The sequence below is a fragment of the Taudactylus pleione genome, unplaced genomic scaffold, assembly GCF_031769625.1.
Source record: "Taudactylus pleione unplaced genomic scaffold, aTauple2 ptg000863l, whole genome shotgun sequence".
In the NCBI taxonomy this organism is placed as follows: Eukaryota; Metazoa; Chordata; class Amphibia; order Anura; family Myobatrachidae; genus Taudactylus; species Taudactylus pleione.
This window is the reverse complement of record NW_028285265.1, coordinates 346,008-370,878: the sequence shown is the minus strand read 5'-3', so window position 1 is coordinate 370,878 and position 24,871 is coordinate 346,008. Positions and strand designations below refer to the sequence as shown.

The 24,871-nt window shown below is 57.2% G+C and overlaps 1 protein-coding gene across 1 annotated transcript in view; it reads left to right on the top strand.

Annotated features, from left to right (window-relative positions):
* CPSF1 (cleavage and polyadenylation specific factor 1) overlaps positions 1–24,871 on the top strand; it is a 264,399-nt gene that overhangs the window by 141,850 nt on the left and 97,678 nt on the right. The window contains exons 20-21 of the mRNA XM_088458900.1: positions 3,434–3,615; positions 4,518–4,654. Coding sequence (XP_088315026.1) covers positions 3,434–3,615; positions 4,518–4,654 — 319 coding nt within the window. The remainder of the gene's footprint in view (positions 1–3,433; positions 3,616–4,517; positions 4,655–24,871) is intronic.

Here is a 24,871-nt window from a genome sequence, read left to right as displayed (position 1 = left end):
ACATGAATAATCTAGAATATATGACTCTCCTGGCTCTTCCTGTGACCAGCGGTCAGTAAGAGGAGTGATCTATAATATATGGCTCTCCTGCCTCTTCCTGTGCCCAGTGGTCAGTAAGAGGAGTGATCTATAATATATGGTTCTCCTGCATCTTCCTGTGACCAGCAGTCAGTAAGAGGAGTAATCTATAATATATATGACTCTCCTGGCTCTTCCTCTGACCAACAGTCAGTAAGAGGAGTAATCTATAATATATGGCTCTCCTGCCTCTTCCTGTGACCAGTGGTCAGTAACATGAGTGATCTATAATATATGGCACTCCTGCCTCTTACTGTGACCAGTGGTCAGTAAGAGGAGTGATCTATAATATATGGTTCTCCTGGGTCTTCCTGTGACCAGCGGTCAGTAAGAGGAGTGATCTATAATATATGGTTCTCCTGCCTCTTCCTGTGACCAGCGGTCAGTAAGAGGAGTGATCTATAATATATGGCTCTCCTGGGTCTTCCTGTGACCAGTGGTCAGTAACATGAGTGATCTATAATATATGGTTCTCCTGTCTCTTCCTGTGACCAGTGGTCAGTAAGAGGAGTGATCTATAATATATGGTTCTCCTGTCTATTCCTGTGACCAGTGGTCAGTAAGAGGAGTGATCTATAATATATGGCTCTCCTGCCTCTTCCTGTGACCAGCGGTCAGTAAGAGGAGTAATCTATAATATATGGCTCTCCTGCCTCTTCCTGTGACCAGCGGTCAGTAAGAGGAGTGATCTATAATATATAGTTTTCCTGCCTCTTCCTGTGACCCAGCGGTCAGTAAGAGGAGTGATCTATAATATAAGGCTCTCCTGTCTCTTCCTGTGACCAGTGGTCAGTAAGAGGAGTGATCTATAATATATGGTTCTCCTGTCTCTTCCTGTGACCAGCGGTCAGTAAGAGGAGTGATCTATAACATATGGTTCTCCTGCTTCTTCCTGTGACCAGCGGTCAGTAAGAGGAGTGATCTATAATATATGGCTGTTCTGCCTCTTCCTGTGACCAGTGGTCAGTAAGAGGAGTGATCTATAACATATGGTTCTCCTGCTTCTTCCTGTGACCAGCGGTCAGTAAGAGGAGTGATCTATAATATATGGCTGTTCTGCCTCTTCCTGTGACCAGTGGTCAGTAAGAGGAGTGATCTATAATATATGGCTCTCCTGTCTCTTCCTGTGACCAGTGGTCAGTAACATGAGTGATCTATAATATATGGCTCTCCTGCCTCTTCCTGTGACCAGCGGTCAGTAACATGAGTGATCTATAATATATGGTTCTCCTGTCTCTTCCTGTGACCAGCGGTCAGTAAGAGGAGTGATCTATAACATATGGTTCTCCTGCTTCTTCCTGTGACCAGCGGTCAGTAACATGAGTGATCTTAAATATATGATTCTCCTGCCTCTACTCATGTTAATGACCGCTGGTCACAGGAAATCTATAATATATGGTTCTCTTGCCTCTTCCTGTGACCAGTGGTCAGTAAGAGGAGTGATCTATAATATATGGCTCTCCTGCCTCTTCCTGTGAACCCTCTTACTGACCTGATACACAGGAAGGTACATTGCACCTTCCTGTGTATCAGGGTTAGTGTAGGATACATTGTACCTTCCCGTGTATCAGGGTTAGTGAAGGAGACCTTGTACCTTCCCGTGTATCAGGGTTAGTGTAGGAGACCTTGTACCTTCCCGTGTATCAGGGTTAGTGTAGGAGACCTTGTACCTTCCCGTGTATCAGGGTTAGTGTAGGAGACATTGTACCTTCCCGTGTATCAGGGTTAGTGTAGGATACATTGTACCTTCTCGTGTATCAGGGTTAGTGTAGGAGACATTGTACCTTCCCGTGTATCAGGGTTAGTGTAGGAGACATTGTACCTTCCCGTGTATCAGGGTTAGTGTAGGAGACATTGTTCCTTCCCGTGTATCAGGGTTAGTGTAGGAGACATTGGCCCTCATTCAGAGCCGCTCGCTAGCGGCAGTACGCTCGTTCCGAGCGATGTTCGCACATCTGCGCATGCGTACGGTTTTTAGTACGCATGCGCGAACCAGTCAGTGCGGCCGAAAATCGTTTTTACGCTATATAGCGAGTGCCTGCTATTTTGAGTGACAGAATGAGGCGTATGTGGGTGGTAACAGGGGAAGGTGCTTGAAAACGGGGAGTGGAATTCGACCGCAGGCGTGCTTAAAGGTCAAAACGGGCGTTTTAAGGGTGTGCATAATTAATACAGCAGCGTCATTGACCACATCACTTGGTTTTTTTTAACTCAGAACTGCTCGCAAAATAGCGGTTGAAAAAACCAACCACAAGAATAGCGAGCAGTTCATACGCTGTACGATGTACTCGATTAATCTAATAAATAGCGGACATGACGTATGTTGCGAACGGCCAGGGGGCGTTTTTATCAAATAAACGAGCGTATGTTTTGTTCGCTCGTTCAGACTTAGAGGTGTGAACAGACTGCAATGTGCGAACGGATCATTTGAATAGCCACCCCTTGTTTTTGTTGGAACGACCGCAAATAGCGAACGGCTCTGAATGAGGGCCATTGTACCTTCCTGCATATCAGGGTTAGTGTAGGAGACATTGTACCTTCCCGTGTATCAGGGTTAGTGTAGGAGACATTGTACCTTCCCGTGTATCAGGGTTAGTGTAGGAGACCTTGTACCTTCCCGTGTATCAGGGTTAGTGTAGGAGACATTGTACCTTCCCGTGTATCAGGGTTAGTGTAGGAGACATTGTACCTTCCCGTGTATCAGGGTTAGTGTAGGAGACATTGTACCTTCCCCTGTATCAGGGTTAGTGTAGGAGACATTGTACCTTCCCGTGTATCAGGGTTAGTGTAGGAGACCTTGTACCTTCCCGTGTATCAGGGTTAGTGTAGGAGACATTGTACCTTCCCGTGTATCAGGGTTAGTGTAGGAGACATTGTACCTTCCCGTGTATCAGGGTTAGTGTAGGAGACCTTGTACCTTCCCGTGTATCAGGGTTAGTGTAGGAGACATTGTACCTTCCCGTGTATCAGGGTTAGTGTAGGATACATTGTACCTTCCCGTGTATCAGGGTTAGTGTAGGAGACATTGTACCTTCCCGTGTATCAGGGTTAGTGTAGGAGACATTGTACCTTCCCGTGTATCAGGGTTAGTGTAGGATACATTGTACCTTCCCGTGTATCAGGGTTAGTGTAGGATACATTGTACCTTCCCGTGTATCAGGGTTAGTGTAGGAGACATTGTACCTTCCCGTGTATCAGGGTTAGTGTAGGAGACATTGTACCTTCCCGTGTATCAGGGTTAGTGTAGGAGACATTGTACCTTCCCGTGTATCAGGGTTAGTGTAGGAGACATTGTACCTTCCGGTGTTCCCTATGAAAACCCTTTTTAATATAAATTCTCTACTTTTTATTCCAGTGACTCAGCTGCATTTTATTCCTGTGGATTCGGCTTCCTCCATCGTACACTGCGCCGTGGCAGATCCATTCGTGGTTATTCTTAGCGCTGAAGGTCAGGTGTCAATGTTCCAACTGAAAAGCGACACCTATGGAGGAGGGAAAAGTCACAGATTAGCGCCTCAGAAACCCAATCTGCATTATGTGAGTATCACAGCTGCCCCTTCTCCAGGGTTGTGTCTTTCAGCTTCCCGGTGTGTCTGGCGTGTACTTAGGGTCCCCATGTCTGCGGTCCGTGTACTCCACTAAATTCATGATTTATTGGGTATGGGGGCTCCCCGCTATGCCAGGTGTATCATCTGTGGGGGTTCCCCTGTATGCCATGTCTGTCATCTGTGGGGGTTCCCCTGTATGCCATGACTGTCATCTGTGGGGGTTCCCCTGTATGCCAGGACTGTCATCTGTGGGAGTTCCCCTGTATGTCAGGTCTTTCATCTGTGGGGGATTCCCCTGTATGCCAGGTCTGTCATCTGTGGGTGTTCCCCTGTATGCCAGGTCTGTCATCTGTAGGGGTTCCCCTGTATGCCATGTCTGTCATCTATGGAGGCTCCTACGTGTGCCAGGTCTGTCATCTATGGGGTTGCCCTGTATGCCATGTCTGTCATCTATGGGGTTGCCCTGTATGCCAGGTCTGTTATCTGTGGGGGTTCCTCTGTATGCCAGGTCTGTCATCTATGGCGGCTCCCCTGTATGCCAGGTCTGTCATCTATGGGGGTTGCCCTGTATGCCAGGTCTGTCATCTGTAGAGGGTTCTTCTGTATGCCAGGTCTGTCATCTTTGGGGGTTCTCCTGTATGCCAGGTCTATCATCTATGGCGGTCCCCTGTATGCCAGGTCTCTCATCTATGGGGGCTCCCCCGTGTGCCAGGTCTGTCATCTATGGCGGCTCCCCCGTAAACATGGGTTTTTGTGTTTACTGGGTTCCCCATGTGCCTGAGTCATGTATTACTGCACTCCCCGTATCTCTGTGTTCCTGGGTCATGTAGTGCAGCATTCCCCGTATCTCTGTGTTCCTGGGTCGCTCCTTCATTCTCTGCTCTTCTCCAGCAATCTAAGGTCATCGCTCTGTGTGTTTATCGGGATGTGAGCGGTATGTTTACCAAAGAGACTAAGTCATCGCAGGCGAAGGATGAGAGCGCCGGCCAGACTGTGTCGGATGGAGATGGTGTAAACCAAGAGCTTAGGTGAGTTTGCTGTCCTACCTCTGACCTTGTGTATTATATGACTATGGCATTTGACTGTGTGACCGGTGTACCTCGGGCAGTGAGATGAGGGGCAGAGCCAGTGCTCGAGTGTGACTAAGGCATAGGACTGTGTGACCGGTGTACCCCGTGCAATGAGATGAGGGGCAGAGCCAGTGCACGGGTGTGACTATGGCATAGGACTGTATGACCGGTGTACCCCGGGTAGTGAGATGAGGGGCAGAGCCAGTGCTCGGGTGTGACTATGGCATAGGACTGTATGACTGGTGTACCTCGGGCAGTGAGATGAGGGGCAGAGCCAGTGCTCGGGTATGACTATGGCATAGGACTCTATGACCGGTGTACCCCGGGTAGTGAGATGAGGGGCAGAGCCAGTGCTTGAGTGTGACTATGGCATAGGACTGTATGACCGGTGTACCCCGGGTAGTGATATGAGGGGCAGAGCCAGTGCTCGGGTGTGACTATGGCATAGGACTGTATGACCGGTGTACCCCGGGCAGTGAGATGAGCGGCAGAGCCAGTGCTCTGGTGTGACTATGGCATAGGACTGTGTGACCGGTGTACCCCGGGCATTGAGATGAGGGGCAGAGCCAGTGCTCGGGTGTGACTATGGCATAGGACTGTGTGACCGGTGTACCCCGGGCAGTGAGGTGAGGGGCAGAGCCAGTGCTCGGGTGTGACTGTGGCATAGGACTGTGTGACCGGTGTACCCCGGGCAGTGAGATGAGGGGCAGAGCCAGTGGTTGGGTGTGATTATGGCATAGAAATGTGTGACCGGTGTACCCCGGGCAGTGAGATGAGGGGCAGAGCCAGTGCTCGGGTGTGACTATGGCATAGGACTGTGTGACTGGTGTACCCCGGGTAGTGAGATGAGGGGCAGAGCCAGTGCTCGAGTGTGACTATGGCATAGGACTGTATGACTGGTGTACCCCGGGCAGTGAGATGAGGGGCAGAGCCAGTGATCAGGTGTGGCTATGGCATAGGACTGTGCGACCGGTGTACCCCGGGTAGTGAGATGAGGGGCAGAGCCAGTGCTCGGGTGTGACTGTGGCATAGGACTGTGTGACCGGTGTACCCCGGGCAGTGAGATGAGGGGCAGAGCCAGTGGTTGGGTGTGATTATGGCATAGAAATGTGTGACCGGTGTACCCCGGGCAGTTGTACCCCTGGCAGTGAGATGAGGGGCAGAGCCAGTGCTCGGGTGTGACTATGGCATTGGACTCTGTGATCGGTGTACCCCGGGCAGTTAGATGATGGGCAGAGCCAGTGCTCGGGTGTGACTATGGCATAGGACTGTGTGACCGGTGTACCCCGGGCAGTGTGATGATGGGCAGAGCCAGTGCTCGGGTGTGACTGTGGCATAGGACTGTGTGACCGGTGTACCCCGGGCAGTGTGATGATGGGCAGAGCCAGTGCTCGGGTGTGACTGTGGCATAGGACTGTGTGACCGGTGTACCCCGGGCAGTGAGATGATGGGCAGAGCCAGTGCTGGGGTGTGACTGTGGCATAGGACTGTGTGACCGGTGTACCCCGGGCAGTGTGATGAGGGGCAGTGCCAGTGCTCGGGTGTGACTGTGGCATAGGACTGTGTGACCGGTGTACCGCGGGCAGTGAGATGAGGGGCAGAGCCAGTGCTCGGGTGTGACTGTGGCATAGGACTGTGTGACCGGTGTACCTCGGGCAGTTAGATGAGGGGCAGAGCCAGTACTCGGGTGTGACTACGGCATAGGACTGTGTGACCGGTGTACCCCGGGTAGTGAGATGAGGGGCAGAGCCAGTGCTCGGGTGTGACTGTGGCATAGGACTGTGTGACCGGTGTACTCCGGGCAGTGAGATGAGGGGCAGAGTCAGTGCTCAGGTGTGACTGTGGCATAGGACTGTGTGACCGGTGTACCTCGGGCAGTTAGATGAGGGGCAGAGCCAGTGCTCGGGTGTGACTATGGCATAGGACTGTGTGACCGGTGTACCGCGGGCAGTGAGATGAGGGGCAGAGCCAGTGCTCGGGTGTGACTATGGCATAGGACTGTGTGACCGGTTTACCCCGGGTAGTGAGATGAGGGGCAGAGCCAGTGCTCGGGTGTGACTGTGGTATAGGACTGTGTGACCGGTGTACCTCGGGCAGTTAGATGATCGGCAGAGCCAGTGCTCGGGTGTGACTATGGCATAGGACTGTGTGACCGGTGTACCCCGGGCAGTGAGATGAGGGGCAGAACCAGTGCTCGAGTGTGACTGTGGTATAGGACTGTGTGACCGGTGTACCCCGGGCAGTGAGATGAGGGGCAGAACCAGTGCTCGAGTGTGACTGTGGTATAGGACTGTGTGACCGGTGTACCTCGGGCAGTTAGATGATGGGCAGAGAAAGTGCTCGGGTGTGATTATGGCATAGGACTGTGTGACCGGAGTACCCCGGGCAGTGTGATGATGGGCAGAGCCAGTGCTCGGGTGTGACTGTGGTATAGGACTGTGTGACCGGTGTACCCGGGCAGTGTGATGATGGGCAGAGCCAGTGCTCGGGTGTGACTGTGGTATAGGACTGTATGACCGGTGTACCCCGGGCAGTGTGATGATGGGCAAAGCCAGTGCTCGGGTAGGACTGTGTGACCGGTGTACCCCGGGCAGTGTGATGAGGGGCAGTGCCAGTGCTCGGGTGTGACTGTGGCATAGGACTGTGTGACCGGTGTACCGCGGGCAGTGAGATGAGGGGCAGAGCCAGTGCTCGGGTGTGACTGTGGCATAGGACTGTGTGACCGGTGTACCGCGGGCAGTGAGATGAGGGGCAGAGCCAGTGCTCGGGTGTGACTATGGCATAGGACTGTGTGACCGGTTTACCCCGGGTAGTGAGATGAGGGGCAGAGCCAGTGCTCGGGTGTGACTGTGGTATAGGACTGTGTGACCGGTGTACCTCGGGCAGTTAGATGATCGGCAGAGCCAGTGCTCGGGTGTGACTATGGCATAGGACTGTGTGACCGGTGTACCCCGGGCAGTGAGATGAGGGGCAGAACCAGTGCTCGAGTGTGACTGTGGTATAGGACTGTGTGACCGGTGTACCCCGGGCAGTGAGATGAGGGGCAGAACCAGTGCTCGAGTGTGACTGTGGTATAGGACTGTGTGACCGGTGTACCTCGGGCAGTTAGATGATGGGCAGAGAAAGTGCTCGGGTGTGATTATGGCATAGGACTGTGTGACCGGAGTACCCCGGGCAGTGTGATGATGGGCAGAGCCAGTGCTCGGGTGTGACTGTGGTATAGGACTGTGTGACCGGTGTACCCCGGGCAGTGTGATGATGGGCAGAGCCAGTGCTCGGGTGTGACTGTGGTATAGGACTGTGTGACCGGTGTACCCCGGGCAGTGTGATGATGGGCAGAGCCAGTGCTCGGGTGTGACTGTGGCATAGGACTGTGTGACCGGTGTACCGCGGGCAGTGAGATGAGGGGCAGAGCCAGTGCTCGGGTGTAACTGTGGCATAGGACTGTGTGACCGGTGTACCGCGGGCAGTAAGATGAAGGGCAGAGCCAGTGCTCGGGTGTGACTATGGCATAGGACTGTGTGACCGGTTTACCCCGGGTAGTGAGATGAGGGGCAGAGCCAGTGCTCGGGTGTGACTGTGGTATAGGACTGTGTGACCGGTGTACCTCGGGCAGTTAGATGATCGGCAGAGCCAGTGCTCGTGTGTGACTATGGCATAGGACTGTGTGACCGGTGTACCCCGGGCAGTGAGATGAGGGGCAGAACCAGTGCTCGAGTGTGACTGTGGTATAGGACTGTGTGACCGGTGTACCCCGGGCAGTGAGATGAGGGGCAGAACCAGTGCTCGAGTGTGACTGTGGTATAGGACTGTGTGACTGGTGTACCTCGGGCAGTTAGATGATGGGCAGAGAAAGTGCTCGGGTGTGATTATGGCATAGGACTGTGTGACCGGAGTACCCCGGGCAGTGTGATGATGGGCAGAGCCAGTGCTCGGGTGTGACTGTGGTATAGGACTGTGTGACCGGTGTACCCCGGGCAGTGTGATGATGGGCAGAGCCAGTGCTCGGGTGTGACTGTGGTATAGGACTGTGTGACCGGTGTACCCCGGGCAGTGTGATGATGGGCAGAGCCAGTGCTCGGGTGTGACTGTGGCATAGGACTGTGTGACCGGTGTACCGCGGGCAGTGAGATGAGGGGCAGAGCCAGTGCTCGGGTGTGACTGTGGCATAGGACTGTGTGACCGGTGTACCGCGGGCAGTGAGATGAGGGGCAGAGCCAGTGCTCGGGTGTGACTGTGGCATAGGACTGTGTGACCGGTGTACCGCGGGCAGTGAGATGAGGGGCAGAGCCAGTGCTCGGGTGTGACTATGGCATAGGACTGTGTGACCGGTTTACCCCGGGTAGTGAGATGAGGGGCAGAGCCAGTGCTCGGGTGTGACTGTGGTATAGGACTGTGTGACCGGTGTACCTCGGGCAGTTAGATGATGGGCAGAGCCAGTGCTCGGGTGTGACTATGGCATAGGACTGTGTGACCGGAGTACCCCGGGCAGTGTGATGATGGGCAGAGCCAGTGCTCGGGTGTGACTGTGGTATAGGACTGTGTGACCGGTGTACCCCGGGCAGTGTGATGATGGGCAGAGCCAGTGCTCGGGTGTGACTGTGGCATAGGACTGTGTGACCGGTTTACCCCGGGTAGTGAGATGAGGGGCAGAGCCAGTGCTCGGGTGTGACTGTGGTATAGGACTGTGTGACCGGTGTACCTCGGGCAGTTAGATGATCGGCAGAGCCAGTGCTCGGGTGTGACTATGGCATAGGACTGTGTGACCGGTGTACCCCGGGCAGTGAGATGAGGGGCAGAACCAGTGCTCGGGTGTGACTGTGGTATAGGACTGTGTGACCGGTGTACCCCGGGCAGTGAGATGAGGGGCAGAACCAGTGCTCGAGTGTGACTGTGGTATAGGACTGTGTGACCGGTGTACCTCGGGCAGTTAGATGATGGGCAGAGAAAGTGCTCGGGTGTGATTATGGCATAGGACTGTGTGACCGGAGTACCCCGGGCAGTGTGATTATGGGCAGAGCCAGTGCTCGGGTGTGACTGTGGTATAGGACTGTGTGACCGGTGTACCCCGGGCAGTGTGATGATGGGCAGAGCCAGTGCTCGGGTGTGACTGTGGTATAGGACTGTGTGACCGGTGTACCCCGGGCAGTGTGATGAGGGGCAGTGCCAGTGCTCGGGTGTGACTGTGGCATAGGACTGTGTGACCGGTGTACCGCGGGCAGTGAGATGAGGGGCAGAGCCAGTGCTCGGGTGTGACTGTGGCATAGGACTGTGTGACCGGTGTACCTCGGGCAGTTAGATGAGTGGCAGAGCCAGTACTCGGGTGTGACTATGGCATAGGACTGTGTGACCGGTGTACCCCGGGTAGTGAGATTAGGGGCAGAGCCAGTGCTCAGGTGTGACTGTGGCATAGGACTGTGTGACCGGTGTACCGCGGGCAGTGAGATGATGGGCAGAGCCAGTGCTCGGGTGTGACTGTAGTATAGGACTGTGTGACCGGTATACCTCGGGCAGTTAGATGATGGGCAGAGCCAGTGCTCGGGTGTGACTATGGCATAGGACTGTGTGACCGGTGTACCCCGGGTAGTGAGATGAGGGGCAGAGCCTGTGCTCGGGTGTGACTGTGGCATAGGACTGTGTGACCGGTGTACTCCGGGCAGTGAGATGAGGGGCAGAGCCAGTGCTCAGGTGTGACTGTGGCATAGGACTGTGTGACCGGTGTACTCCGGGCAGTGAGATGAGGGGCAGAGCCAGTGCTCAGGTGTGACTGTGGCATAGGACTGTGTGACCGGTGTACCTCGGGCAGTTAGATGATGGGCAGACCCAGTGCTCGGGTGTGACTATGGCATAGGACTGTGTGACCGGTGTACCTCGGGCAGTGAGATGAGGGGCAGAGCCAGTGCTCGGGTGTGACTGTGGCATAGGACTGTGTGACCGGTGTACTCCGGGCAGTGAGATGAGGGGCAGAGCCAGTGCTCAGGTGTGACTGTGGCATAGGACTGTGTGACCGGTGTACCTCGGGCAGTTAGATGATGGGCAGACCCAGTGCTCGGGTGTGACTATGGCATAGGACTGTGTGACCGGTGTTAGGCGGGCAGTGAGATGAGGGGCAGAGCCAGTGCTCGGGTGTGACTATGGCATAGGACTGTGTGACCGGTGTACCGCGGGCAGTGAGATGAGGGGCAGAGCCAGTGCTCGGGTGTGACTATGGCATAGGACTGTGTGACCGGTGTACCCCGGTTAGTGACATGAGGGGCAGAGCCAGTGCTCGGGTGTGACTATGGCATAGGACTGTGTGACCGGTGTACTCCGGGCAGTGAGATGAGGGGCAGAGCCAGTGCTCAGGTGTGACTGTGGCATAGGACTGTGTGACCGGTGTACCGCGGGCAGTGAGATGAGGGGGAGAGCCAGTGCTCGGGTGTGACTGTGGTATAGGACTGTGTGACCGGTGTACCTCGGGCAGTTAGATGATGGGCAGAGCCAGTGCTCGGGTGTGACTATGGCATAGGACTGTGTGACCGGTGTACCCCGGGCAGTGAGATGAGGGGCAGAACCAGTGCTCGAGTGTGACTGTGGTATAGGACTGTGTGACCGGTGTACCCCGGGCAGTGTGATGATGGGCAGAGCCAGTGCTCGGGCGTGACTATGGCATAGGACTGTGTGACCGGTGTACCCCGGGCAGTGAGATGAGGGGCAGAACCAGTGCTCGAGTGTAACTGTGGTATAGGACTGTGTGACCGGTGTACCTCGGGCAGTTAGATGATGGGCAGAGCCAGTGCTCGGGTGTGACTATGGCATAGGACTGTGTGACCGGTGTACCCCGGGTAGTGAGATGAGGGGCAGAGCCAGTGCTCAGGTGTGACTGTGGCATAGGAGTGTGTGACCGGTGTTCCGCGGGCAGTGAGATGATGGGCAGAGCCAGTGCTCGGGTGTGACTGTAGTATAGGACTGTGTGACCGGTGTACCTCGGGCAGTTAGATGATGGGCAGAGCCAATGCTCGGGTGTGACTATGGCATAGGACTGTGTGACCGGTGTACCCCGGGTAGTGAGATGAGGGGCAGAGCCTGTGCTCGGGTGTGACTGTGGTATAGGACTGTGTGACCGGTGTACCTCGGGCAGTGAGATGAGGGGCAGAGCCAGTGCTCGGGTGTGACTATGGCATAGGACTGTGTGACCGGTGTACCGCGGGCAGTGTGATGAGGGGCAGTGCCAGTGCTCGGGTGTGACTATGGCATAGGACTGTGTGACTGGTGTACCCCGGGCATTGTGATGATGGGCAGAGCCATTGCTCGGGTGTGACTATGGCATAGGGCTGTGTGACCGGTGTACCCCGGGCATTGTGATGATGGGCAGAGTCAGTGCTCGGGTGTGACTGTGGAATAGGACTTTGTGACCGGTGTACCTCGGGCAGTTAGATGATGGGCAGAGCCAGTGCTCGGGTGTGACTATGACATAGGACTGTGTGACCGGTGTTCCCCGGGCACTGTGATGAGGGGCAGAGCCAGTGCTCGGGTGTGACTATGACATAGGACTGTGTGACCGGTGTACCCCGGGCACTGTGATGAGGGGCAGAGCCACTGCTCGGGTGTGACTATGGCATTGGACACTCTGATCGGTGTACCCCGGGCAGTTAGATGATGGGCAGAGCCAGTGCTCGGGTGTGACTATGGCATAGGACTGTGTGACCGGTGTACCCCGGGTAGTGAGATGAGGGGCAGAGCCAGTGCTCAGGTGTGACTGTGGCATAGGAGTGTGTGACCGGTGTTCCGCGGGCAGTGAGATGATGGGCAGAGCCAGTGCTCGGGTGTGACTGTAGTATAGGACTGTGTGACCGGTGTACCTCGGGCAGTTAGATGATGGGCAGAGCCAATGCTCGGGTGTGACTATGGCATAGGACTGTGTGACCGGTGTACCCCGGGTAGTGAGATGAGGGGCAGAGCCTGTGCTCGGGTGTGACTGTGGTATAGGACTGTGTGACCGGTGTACCTCGGGCAGTGAGATGAGGGGCAGAGCCAGTGCTCGGGTGTGACTATGGCATAGGACTGTGTGACCGGTGTACCGCGGGCAGTGTGATGAGGGGCAGTGCCAGTGCTCGGGTGTGACTATGGCATAGGACTGTGTGACTGGTGTACCCCGGGCATTGTGATGATGGGCAGAGCCATTGCTCGGGTGTGACTATGGCATAGGGCTGTGTGACCGGTGTACCCCGGGCATTGTGATGATGGGCAGAGTCAGTGCTCGGGTGTGACTGTGGAATAGGACTTTGTGACCGGTGTACCTCGGGCAGTTAGATGATGGGCAGAGCCAGTGCTCGGGTGTGACTATGACATAGGACTGTGTGACCGGTGTTCCCCGGGCACTGTGATGAGGGGCAGAGCCAGTGCTCGGGTGTGACTATGACATAGGACTGTGTGACCGGTGTACCCCGGGCACTGTGATGAGGGGCAGAGCCACTGCTCGGGTGTGACTATGGCATTGGACACTCTGATCGGTGTACCCCGGGCAGTTAGATGATGGGCAGAGCCAGTGCTCGGGTGTGACTATGGCATTGGACTATGTGACCGGTGTACCCCGGGCAGTGTGATGATGGGCAGAGCCAGTGCTCGGGTGTGACTGTGGCATAGGACTGTGTGACCGGTGTACCCCGGGCAGTGTGATGATGGGCAGAGCCAGTGCTCGGGTGTGACTGTGGCATAGGACTGTGTGACCGGTGTACCCCGGGCAGTGAGATGATGGGCAGAGCCAGTGCTGGGGTGTGACTATGGCATAGGACTGTGTGACTGGTGTACCTCGGGCAGTGTGATGAGTGGCAGAGCCAGTGCTCGGGTGTGACTGTGGCATAGGACTGTGTGACCGTTGTACCTCGGGCAGTGAGATGATGGGCAGAGCCAGTGCTCGGGTGTGACTGTGGCATAGGACTGTGTGACCGGTGTACCCCGGGCAGTGCCAGTGCTCGGGTGTGACTGTGGCATAGGACTGTGTGACCGGTGTACCGTGGGCAGTGAGATGAGGGGCAGAGCCAGTGCTCGGGTGTGACTGTGGCATAGGACTGTGTGACCGGTGTACCTCGGGCAGTTAGATGAGGGGCAGAGCCAGTACTCGGGTGTGACTACGGCATAGGACTGTGTGACCGGTGTACCCCGGGTAGTGAGATGAGGGGCAGAGCCAGTGCTCGGGTGTGACTAAGGCATAGGACTATGTGACCGGTGTACCGCGGGCAGTGAGATGAGGGGCAGAGCCAGTGCTCGGGTGTGACTACGGCATAGGACTGTGTGACCGGTGTACCTCGGGTAGTGAGATGAGGGGCAGAGCCAGTGCTCGGGTGTGACTAAAGCATAGGACTGTGTGACCGGTGTACCGCGGGCAGTGAGATGAGGGGCAGAGCCAGTGCTCGGGTGTGACTGTGGTATAGGACTGTGTGACCGGTGTACCTCGGGCAGTTAGATGATCGGCAGAGCCAGTGCTCGGGTGTGACTATGGCATAGGACTGTGTGACTGGTGTACCCCGGGCAGTGAGATGAGGGGCAGAACCAGTGCTCGAGTGTGACTGTGGTATAGGACTGTGTGACCGGTGTACCTCGGGCAGTTAGATGATGGGCAGAGAAAGTGCTCGGGTGTGATTATGGCATAGGACTGTGTGACCGGAGTACCCCGGGCAGTGTGATGATGGGCAGAGCCAGTGCTCGGGTGTGACTGTGGTATAGGACTGTGTGACCGGTGTACCCCGGGCAGTGTGATGATGGGCAGAGCCAGTGCTCGGGTGTGACTGTGGTATAGGACTGTGTGACCGGTGTACCCCGGGCAGTGTGATGATGGGCAGAGCCAGTGCTCGGGTGTGACTGTGGCATAGGACTGTGTGACCGGTGTACCGCGGGCAGTGAGATGAGGGGCAGAGCCAGTGCTCGGGTGTGACTGTGGCATAGGACTGTGTGACCGGTGTACCTCGGGCAGTTAGATGAGGGGCAGAGCCAGTACTCGGGTGTGACTATGGCATAGGACTGTGTGACCGGTGTACCCCGGGTAGTGAGATGAGGGGCAGAGCCAGTGCTCGGGTGTGACTAAGGCATAGGACTGTGTGACCGGTGTACCGCGGGCAGTGAGATGAGGGGCAGAGCCAGTGCTCGGGTGTGACTGTGGTATAGGACTGTGTGACCGGTGTACCGCGGGCAGTGAGATGAGGGGCAGAGCCAGTGCTCAGGTGTGACTAAGGCATAGGACTGTGTGACCGGTGTACCGCGGGCAGTGAGATGAGGGGCAGAGCCAGTGCTCGGGTGTGACTGTGGCATAGGACTGTGTGACCGGTGTACTCCGGGCAGTGAGATGAGGGGCAGAGCCAGTGCTCAGGTGTGACTGTGGCATAGGACTGTGTGACCGGTGTACCTCGGGCAGTTAGATGATGGGCAGACCCAGTGCTCGGGTGTGACTATGGCATAGGACTGTGTGACCGGTGTTCAGCGGGCAGTGAGATGAGGGGCAGAGCCAGTGCTCGGGTGTGACTGTGGCATAGGACTGTGTGAACGGTGTACCGCGGGCAGTGAGATGAGGGGCAGAGCCAGTGCTCGGGTGTGACTGTGGCATAGGACTGTGTGACCGGTGTACCTCGGGCAGTTAGATGAGGGGCAGAGCCAGTACTCGTGTGTGACTATGGCATAGGACTGTGTGACCGGTGTACCCCGGGTAGTGAGATGAGGGGCAGAGCCAGTGCTCGGGTGTGACTAAGGCATAGGACTGTGTGACCGGTGTACTCCGGGCAGTGAGATGAGGGGCAGAGCCAGTGCTCAGGTGTGACTGTGGTATAGGACTGTGTGACCGGTGTACCTCGGGCAGTTAGATGAGGGGCAGAGCCAGTACTCGGGTGTGACTATGGCATAGGACTGTGTGACCGGTGTACCCCGGGTAGTGAGATGAGGGGCAGAGCCAGTGCTCGGGTGTGACTAAGGCATAGGACTGTGTGACCGGTGTACCGCGGGCAGTGAGATGAGGGGCAGAGCCAGTGCTCGGGTGTGACTGTGGTATAGGACTGTGTGACCGGTGTACCGCGGGCAGTGAGATGAGGGGCAGAGCCAGTGCTCATGTGTGACTAAGGCATAGCACTGTTTGACCGGTGTACCGCGGGCAGTGAGATGAGGGGCAGAGCCAGTGCTCGGGTGTGACTATGGCATAGGACTGTGTGACCGGTGTACTCCGGGCAGTGAGATGAGGGGCAGAGCCAGTGCTCAGGTGTGACTGTGGTATAGGACTGTGTGACCGGTGTACCTCGGGCAGTTAGATGATGGGCAGAGCCAGTGCTCGGGTGTGACTATGGCATAGGACTGTGTGACCGGGGTACCCCGGGTAGTGAGATGAGGGGCAGAGCCTGTGCTCGGGTGTGACTATGGCATAGGACTGTGTGACCGGTGTACCGCGGGTAGTGAGATGAGGGGCAGAGCCTGTGCTCGGGTGTGACTGTGGTATAGGACTGTGTGACCGGTGTACCTCGGGCAGTGAGATGAGGGGCAGAGCCAGTGCTCGGGTGTGACTGTGGCATAGGACTGTGTGACCGGTGTACTCCGGGCAGTGAGATGAGGGGCAGTGCCAGTGCTCAGGTGTGACTGTGGCATAGGACTGTGTGACCGGTGTACCTCGGGCAGTTAGATGATGGGCAGACCCAGTGCTCGGGTGTGACTATGGCATAGGACTGTGTGACCGGTGTTCAGTGGGCAGTGAGATGAGGGGCAGAGCCAGTGCTCCGGTGTGACTGTGGCATAGGACTGTGTGACCGGTGTACTCCGGGCAGTGAGATGAGGGGCAGTGCCAGTGCTCAGGTGTGACTGTGGCATAGGACTGTGTGACCGGTGTACCTCGGGCAGTTAGATGATGGGCAGACCCAGTGCTCGGGTGTGACTATGGCATAGGACTGTGTGACCGGTGTTCAGTGGGCAGTGAGATGATGGGCAGACCCAGTGCTCGGGTGTGACTATGGCATAGGACTGTGTGACCGGTGTACCCCGGTTAGTGACATGAGGGGCAGAGCCAGTGCTCGGGTGTGACTATGGCATAGGACTGTGTGACCGGTGTACTCCGGGCAGTGAGATGAGGGGCAAAGCCAGTGCTCAGGTGTGACTGTGGCATAGGACTGTGTGACCGGTGTACCTCGGGCAGTGAGATGATGGGGAGAGCCAGTGCTCGGTTGTGACTGTGGTATAGGACTGTGTGACCGGTGTACCTCGGGCAGTTAGATGATGGGCAGAGCCAGTGCTCGGGTGTGACTATGGCATAGGACTGTGTGACCGGTGTACCCCGGGCAGTGAGATGAGGGGCAGAACCAGTGCTCGAGTGTGACTGTGGTATAGGACTGTGTGACCGGTGTACCTCGGGCAGTTAGATGATGGGCAGAGCCAGTGCTCGGGTGTGACTATGGCATAGGACTGTGTGACCGGTGTACCCCGGGTAGTGAGATGAGGGGCAGAGCCAGTGCTCGGGTGTGACTGTGGTATAGGACTGTGTGACCGGTGTACCCCGGGCAGTGTGATGATGGGCAGAGCCAGTGCTCGGGTGTGACTATGGCATAGGACTGTGTGACCGGTGTACCCCGGGCAGTGAGATGAGGGGCAGAACCAGTGCTCGAGTGTGACTGTGGTATAGGACTGTGTGACCGGTGTACCTCGGGCAGTTAGATGATGGGCAGAGCCAGTGCTCGGGTGTGAATATGGCATAGGACTGTGTGACCGGTGTACCCCGGGTAGTGAGATGAGGGGCAGAGCCAGTGCTCAGGTGTGACTGTGGCATAGGACTGTGTGACCGGGGTACCCCGGGTAGTGAGATGAGGGGCAGTGCCTGTGCTCGGGTGTGACTATGGCATAGGACTGTGACCGGTGTACCCCGGGCAGTGTGATGATGGGCAGAGCCAGTGCTCGGGTGTGACTGTGGTATAGGACTGTGTGACCGGTGTACCCCGGGCAGTGTGATGATGGGCAGAGCCAGTGCTCGGGTGTGACTGTGGCATAGGACTGTGTGACCGGTGTACCCCGGGCAGTGTGATGAGGGGCAGTGCCAGTGCTCGGGTGTGACTGTGGCATAGGACTGTGTGACCGGTGTACCGCGGGCAGTGAGATGAGGGGCAGAGCCAGTGCTCGGTTGTGACTGTGGCATAGGACTGTGTGACCGGTGTACCTCGTGCAGTTAGATGAGGGGCAGAGCCAGTACTCGGGTGTGACTATGGCATAGGACTGTGTGACCGGTGTACCCCGGGTAGTGAGATGAGGGGCAGAGCCAGTGCTCGGGTGTGACTAAGGCATAGGACTGTGTGACCGGTGTACCGCGGGCAGTGAGATGAGGGGCAGAGCCAGTGCTCGGGTGTGACTGTGGTATAGGACTGTGTGACCGGTGTACCGCGGGCAGTGAGATGAGGGGCAGAGCCAGTGCTCAGGTGTGACTAAGGCATAGGACTTTGCGACCGGTGTACCGCGGGCAGTGAGATGAGGGGCAGAGCCAGTGCTCGGGTGTGACTGTGGCATAGGACTGTGTGACCGGAGTACTCCGGGCAGTGAGATGAGGGGCAGAGCCAGTGCTCAGGTGTGACTGTGGCATAGGACTGTGTGACCGGTGTACCTCGGGCAGTTAGATGATGGGCAGACCCAGTGCTCGGGTGTGACTATGGCATAGGACTGTGTGACCGGTGTTCAGCGGGCAGTGAGATGAGGGGCAGAGCCAGTGCTCGGGTGTGACTGTGGCATAGGACTGTGTGACCGGTGTACCGCGGGCAGTGAGATGAGGGGCAGAGCCAGTGCTCGGGTGTGACTGTGGCATAGGACTGTGTGACCGGTGTACCTCGGGCAGTTAGATGAGGGGCAGAGGCAGTACTCGGGTGTGACTATGGCATAGGACTGTGTGACCGGTGTACCCCAGGTAGTGAGATGAGGGGCAGAGCCAGTGCTCGGGTGTGACTAAGGCATAGGACTGTGTGACCGGTGTACCGCGGGCAGTGAGATGAGGGGCAGAGCATGTGCTCGGGTGTGACTGTGGTATAGGACTGTGTGACCGGTGTACCGCGGGCAGTGAGATGAGGGGCAGAGCCAGTGCTCATGTGTGACTAAGGCATAGGACTGTGTGACCGGTGTACCGCGGGCAGTGAGATGAGGGGCAGAGGCAGTGCTCGGGTGTGACTATGGCATAGGACTGTGTGACCGGTGTACTCCGGGCAGTGAGATGAGGGGCAGAGCCAGTGCTCAGGTGTGACTGTGGTATAGGACTGTGTGACCGGTGTACCTCGGGCAGTTAGATGATGGGCAGAGCCAGTGCTCGGGTGTGACTATGGCATAGGACTGTGTGACCGGTGTACCCCGGGTAGTGAGATTAGGGGCAGAGCCAGTGCTCAGGTGTGACTGTGGCATAGGACTGTGTGACCGGTGTACCGCGGGCAGTGAGATGATGGGCAGAGCCAGTGCTCGGGTGTGACTGTAGTATAGGACTGTGTGACCGGTATACCTCGGGCAGTTAGATGATGGGCAGAGCCAGTGCTCGGGTGTGACTATGGCATAGGACTGTGTGACCGGTGTACCCCGGGTAGTGAGATGAGGGGCAGAGCCTGTGCTCGGGTGTGACTGTGGTATAGGACTGTGTGACCGGTGTACCTCGGGCAGTGAGATGAGGGGCAGAGCCAGTGCTCGGGTGTGACTGTGGCATAGGACTGTGTGACCGGTGTACTCCGGGTAGTGAGATGAGGGGCAGAGCCAGTGCTCAGGTGTGACTGTGGCATAGAACTGTGTGACCGGTGTACCTCGGGCAGTTAGATGATGGGCAGACCCAGTGCTCGGGTGTGACTATGGCATAGGACTGTGTGACCGGTGTTCAGCGGGCAGTGAGATGAGGGGCAGAGCCAGTGCTCGGGTGTGACTATGGCATAGGACTGTGTGACCGGTGTACCGCGGGCAGTGAGATGAGGGGCAGAGCCAGTGCTCGGGTGTGACTATGTCATAGGACTGTGTGACCGGTGTACCCCGGTTAGTGACATGAGGGGCAGAGCCAGTGCTCGGGTGTGACTATGGCATAGGACTGTGTGACCGGTGTACTCCGGGCAGTGAGATGAGGGGCAGAGCCAGTGCTCAGGTGTGACTGTGGTATAGGACTGTGTGACCGGTGTACCGCGGGCAGTGAGATGAGGGGCAGAGCCAGTGCTCATGTGTGACTAAGGCATAGGACTGTGTGACCGGTGTACCGCGGGCAGTGAGATGAGGGGCAGAGCCAGTGCTCGGGTGTGACTATGGCATAGGACTGTGTGACCGGTGTACTCCGGGCAGTGAGATGAGGGGCAGAGCCAGTGCTCAGGTGTGACTGTGGTATAGGACTGTGTGACCGGTGTACCTCGGGCAGTTAGATGATGGGCAGAGCCAGTGCTCGGGTGTGACTATGGCATACGACTGTGTGACCGGTGTACCCCGGGTAGTGAGATGAGGGGCAGAGCCAGTGCTCAGGTGTGACTGTGGCATAGGACTGTGTGACCGGTGTACCGGGGGCAGTGAGATGATGGGCAGAGCCAGTGCTCGGGTGTGACTGTAGTATAGGACTGTGTGACCGGTGTACCTCGGGCAGTTAGATGATGGGCAGAGCCAGTGCTCGGGTGTGACTATGGCATAGGACTGTGTGACCGGTGTACCCCGGGTAATGAGATGAGGGGCAGAGCCTGTGCTCGGGTGTGACTGTGGTATAGGACTGTGTGACCGGTGTACCTCGGGCAGTGAGATGAGGGGCAGAGCCAGTGCTCGGGTGTGACTGTGGCATAGGACTGTGTGACCGGTGTACTCCGGGCAGTGAGATGAGGGGCAGAGCCAGTGCTCAGGTGTGACTGTGGCATAGGACTTTGTGACCGGTGTACCTCGGGCAGTTAGATGATGGGCAGACCCAGTGCTCGGGTGTGACTATGGGATAGGACTGTGTGACCGGTGTTCAGCGGGCAGTGAGATGAGGGGCAGAGCCAGTGCTCGGGTGTGACTGTGGCATAGGACTGTGTGACCGGTGTACCTCGGGCAGTTAGATGAGGGGCAGAGCCAGTACTCGGGTGTGACTATGGCATAGGACTGTGTGACCGGTGTACCCCGGGTAGTGAGATGAGGGGCAGAGCCAGTGCTCGGGTGTGACTAAGGCATAGGACTGTGTGACCGGTGTACCGCGGGCAGTGAGATGAGGGGCAGAGCCAGTGCTCGGGTGTGACTGTGGTATAGGACTGTGTGACCGGTGTACCGCGGGCAGTGAGATGAGGGGCAGAGCCAGTGCTCATGTGTGACTAAGGCATAGGACTGTGTGACCGGTGTACTTCGGGCAGTGAGATGAGGGGCAGAGCCAGTGCTCGGGTGTGACTATGGCATAGGACTGTGTGACCGGTGTACCCCGGTTAGTGAGATGAGGGGCAGAGCCAGTGCTCGGGTGTGACTATGGCATAGGACTGTGTGACCGGTGTACTTCGGGCAGTGAGATGAGGGGCAGAGCCAGTGCTCGGGTGTGACTGTGGCATAGGACTGTGTGACCGGTGTACCTCGGGCAGTTAGATGATGGGCAGAGCCAGTGCTCGGGTGTGACTATGGCATAGGACTGTGTGACCGGTGTACCCCGGGTAGTGAGATGAGGGGCAGAGCCAGTGCTCAGGTGTGACTGTGGCATAGGAGTGTGTGACCGGTGTTCCGCGGGCAGTGAGATGATGGGCAGAGCCAGTGCTCGGGTGTGACTGTAGTATAGGACTGTGTGACCGGTGTACCTCGGGCAGTTAGATGATGGGCAGAGCCAATGCTCGGGTGTGACTATGGCATAGGACTGTGTGACCGGTGTACCTCGGGCAGTGAGATGAGGGGCAGAGCCAGTGCTCGGGTGTGACTATGGCATAGGACTGTGTGACCGGTGTACCGCGGGCAGTGTGATGAGGGGCAGTGCCAGTGCTCGGGTGTGACTATGGCATAGGACTGTGTGACTGGTGTACCCCGGGCATTGTGATGATGGGCAGAGCCATTGCTCGGGTGTGACTATGGCATAGGGCTGTGTGACCGGTGTACCCCGGGCATTGTGATGATGGGCAGAGTCAGTGCTCGGGTGTGACTGTGGAATAGGACTTTGTGACCGGTGTACCTCGGGCAGTTAGATGATGGGCAGAGCCAGTGCTCGGGTGTGACTATGACATAGGACTGTGTGACCGGTGTTCCCCGGGCACTGTTATGAGGGGCAGAGCCAGTGCTCGGGTGTGACTATGACATAGGACTGTGTGACCGGTGTACCCCGGGCACTGTGATGAGGGGCAGAGCCACTGCTCGGGTGTGACTATGGCATTGCACACTCTGATCGGTGTACCCCGGGCAGTTAGATGATGGGCAGAGCCAGTGCTCGGGTGTGACTATGGCATTGGACTATGTGACCGGTGTACCCCGGGCAGTGTGATGATGGGCAGAGCCAGTGCTCGGGTGTGACTGTGGCATAGGACTGTGTGACCGGTGTACCCCGGGCAGTGTGATGATGGGCAGAGCCAGTGCTCGGGTGTGACTGTGGCATAGGACTGTGTGACCGGTGTACCCCGGGCAGTGAGATGATGGGCAGAGCCAGTGCTGGGGTGTGACTATGGCATAGGACTGTGTGACTGGTGTACCTCGGGCAGTGTGATGAGTGGCAGAACCAGTGCTCGGGTGTGACTGTGGCATAGGACTGTGTGACCGTTGTACCTCGGGCAGTGAGATGATGGGCAGAGCCAGTGCTCGGGTGTGACTGTGGCATAGGACTGTGTGACCGGTGTACCCCGGGCAGTGCCAGTGCTCGGGTGTGACTGTGGCATAGGACTGTGTGACCGGTGTACCGTGGGCAGTGAGATGAGGGGCAGAGCCAGTGCTCGGGTGTGACTGTGGCATAGGACTGTGTGACCGGTGTACCTCGGGCAGTTAGATGAGGAGCAGAGCCAGTACTCGGGTGTGACTACGGCATAGGACTGTGTGACCGGTGTACCCCGGGTAGTGAGATGAGGGGCAGAGCCAGTGCTCGGGTGTGACTAAGGCATAGGACTGTGTGACCGGTGTACCGCGGGCAGTGAGATGAGGGGCAGAGCCAGTGCTCGGGTGTGACTACGGCATAGGACTGTGTGACCGGTGTACCCCGGGTAGTGAGATGAGGGGCAGAGCCAGTGCTCGGGTGTGACTAAAGCATAGGACTGTGTGACCGGTGTACCGCGGGCAGTGAGATGAGGGGCAGAGCCAGTGCTCGGGTGTGACTGTGGTATAGGACTGTGTGACCAGTGTACCTCGGGCAGTTAGATGATGGGCAGAGAAAGTGCTCGGGTGTGACTATGGCTTAGGACTGTGTGACTGGTGTACCCCGGGCAGTGAGATGAGGGGCAGAACCAGTGCTCGAGTGTGACTATGGCATAGGACTGTGTGACCGGTGTACCCCGGTTAGTGACATGAGGGGCAGAGCCAGTGCTCGGGTGTGACTATGGCATAGGACTGTGTGACCGGTGTACTCCGGGCAGTGAGATGAGGGGCAGAGCCAGTGCTCAGGTGTGACTGTGGTATAGGACTGTGTGACCGGTGTACCGCGGGCAGTGAGATGAGGGGCAGAGCCAGTGCTCATGTGTGACTAAGGCATAGGACTGTGTGACCGGTGTACCGCGGGCAGTGAGATGAGGGGCAGAGCCAGTGCTCGGTTGTGACTATGGCATAGGACTGTGTGACCGGTGTACTCCGGGCAGTGAGATGAGGGGCAGAGCCAGTGCTCAGGTGTGACTGTGGTATAGGACTGTGTGACTGGTGTACCTCGGGCAGTTAGATGATGGGCAGAGCCAGTGCTCGGGTGTGACTATGGCATACGACTGTGTGACCGGTGTACCCCGGGTAGTGAGATGAGGGGCAGAGCCAGTGCTCAGGTGTGACTGTGGCATAGGACTGTGTGACCGGTGTACCGGGGGCAGTGAGATGATGGGCAGAGCCAGTGCTCGGGTGTGACTGTAGTATAGGACTGTGTGACCAGTGTACCTCGGGCAGTTAGATGATGGGCAGAGCCAGTGCTCGGGTGTGACTATGGCATAGGACTGTGTGACCGGTGTACCCCGGGTAATGAGATGAGGGGCAGAGCCTGTGCTCGGGTGTGACTGTGGTATAGGACTGTGTGACCGGTGTACCTCGGGCAGTGAGATGAGGGGCAGAGCCAGTGCTCGGGTGTGACTGTGGCATAGGACTGTGTGACCGGTGTACTCCGGGCAGTGAGATGAGGGGCAGAGCCAGTGCTCAGGTGTGACTGTGGCATAGGACTTTGTGACCGGTGTACCTCGGGCAGTTAGATGATGGGCAGACCCAGTGCTCGGGTGTGACTATGGGATAGGACTGTGTGACCGGTGTTCAGCGGGCAGTGAGATGAGGGGCAGAGCCAGTGCTCGGGTGTGACTGTGGCATAGGACTGTGTGACCGGTGTACCTCGGGCAGTTAGATGAGGGGCAGAGCCAGTACTCGGGTGTGACTATGGCATAGGACTGTGTGACCGGTGTACCCCGGGTAGTGAGATGAGGGGCAGAGCCAGTGCTCGGGTGTGACTAAGGCATAGGACTGTGTGACCGGTGTACCGCGGGCAGTGAGATGAGGGGCAGAGCCAGTGCTCGGGTGTGACTGTGGTATAGGACTGTGTGACCGGTGTACCGCGGGCAGTGAGATGAGGGGCAGAGCCAGTGCTCATGTGTGACTAAGGCATAGGACTGTGTGACCGGTGTACCGCGGGCAGTGAGATGAGGGGCAGAGCCAGTGCTCGGGTGTGACTATGGCATAGGACTGTGTGACCGGTGTACTTCGGGCAGTGAGATGAGGGGCAGAGCCAGTGCTCGGGTGTGACTATGGCATAGGACTGTGTGACCGGTGTACCCCGGTTAGTGACATGAGGGGCAGAGCCAGTGCTCGGGTGTGACTATGGCATAGGACTGTGTGACCGGTGTACTCCGGGCAGTGAGATGAGGGGCAGAGCCAGTGCTCAGGTGTGACTGTGGCATAGGACTGTGTGACCGGTGTACCGCGGGCAGTGAGATGAGGGGGAGAGCCAGTGCTCGGGTGTGACTGTGGTATAGGACTGTGTGACCGGTGTACCTCGGGCAGTTAGATGATGGGCAGAGCCAGTGCTCGGGTGTGACTATGGCATAGGACTGTGTGACCGGTGTACCCCGGGTAGTGAGATGAGGGGCAGAGCCA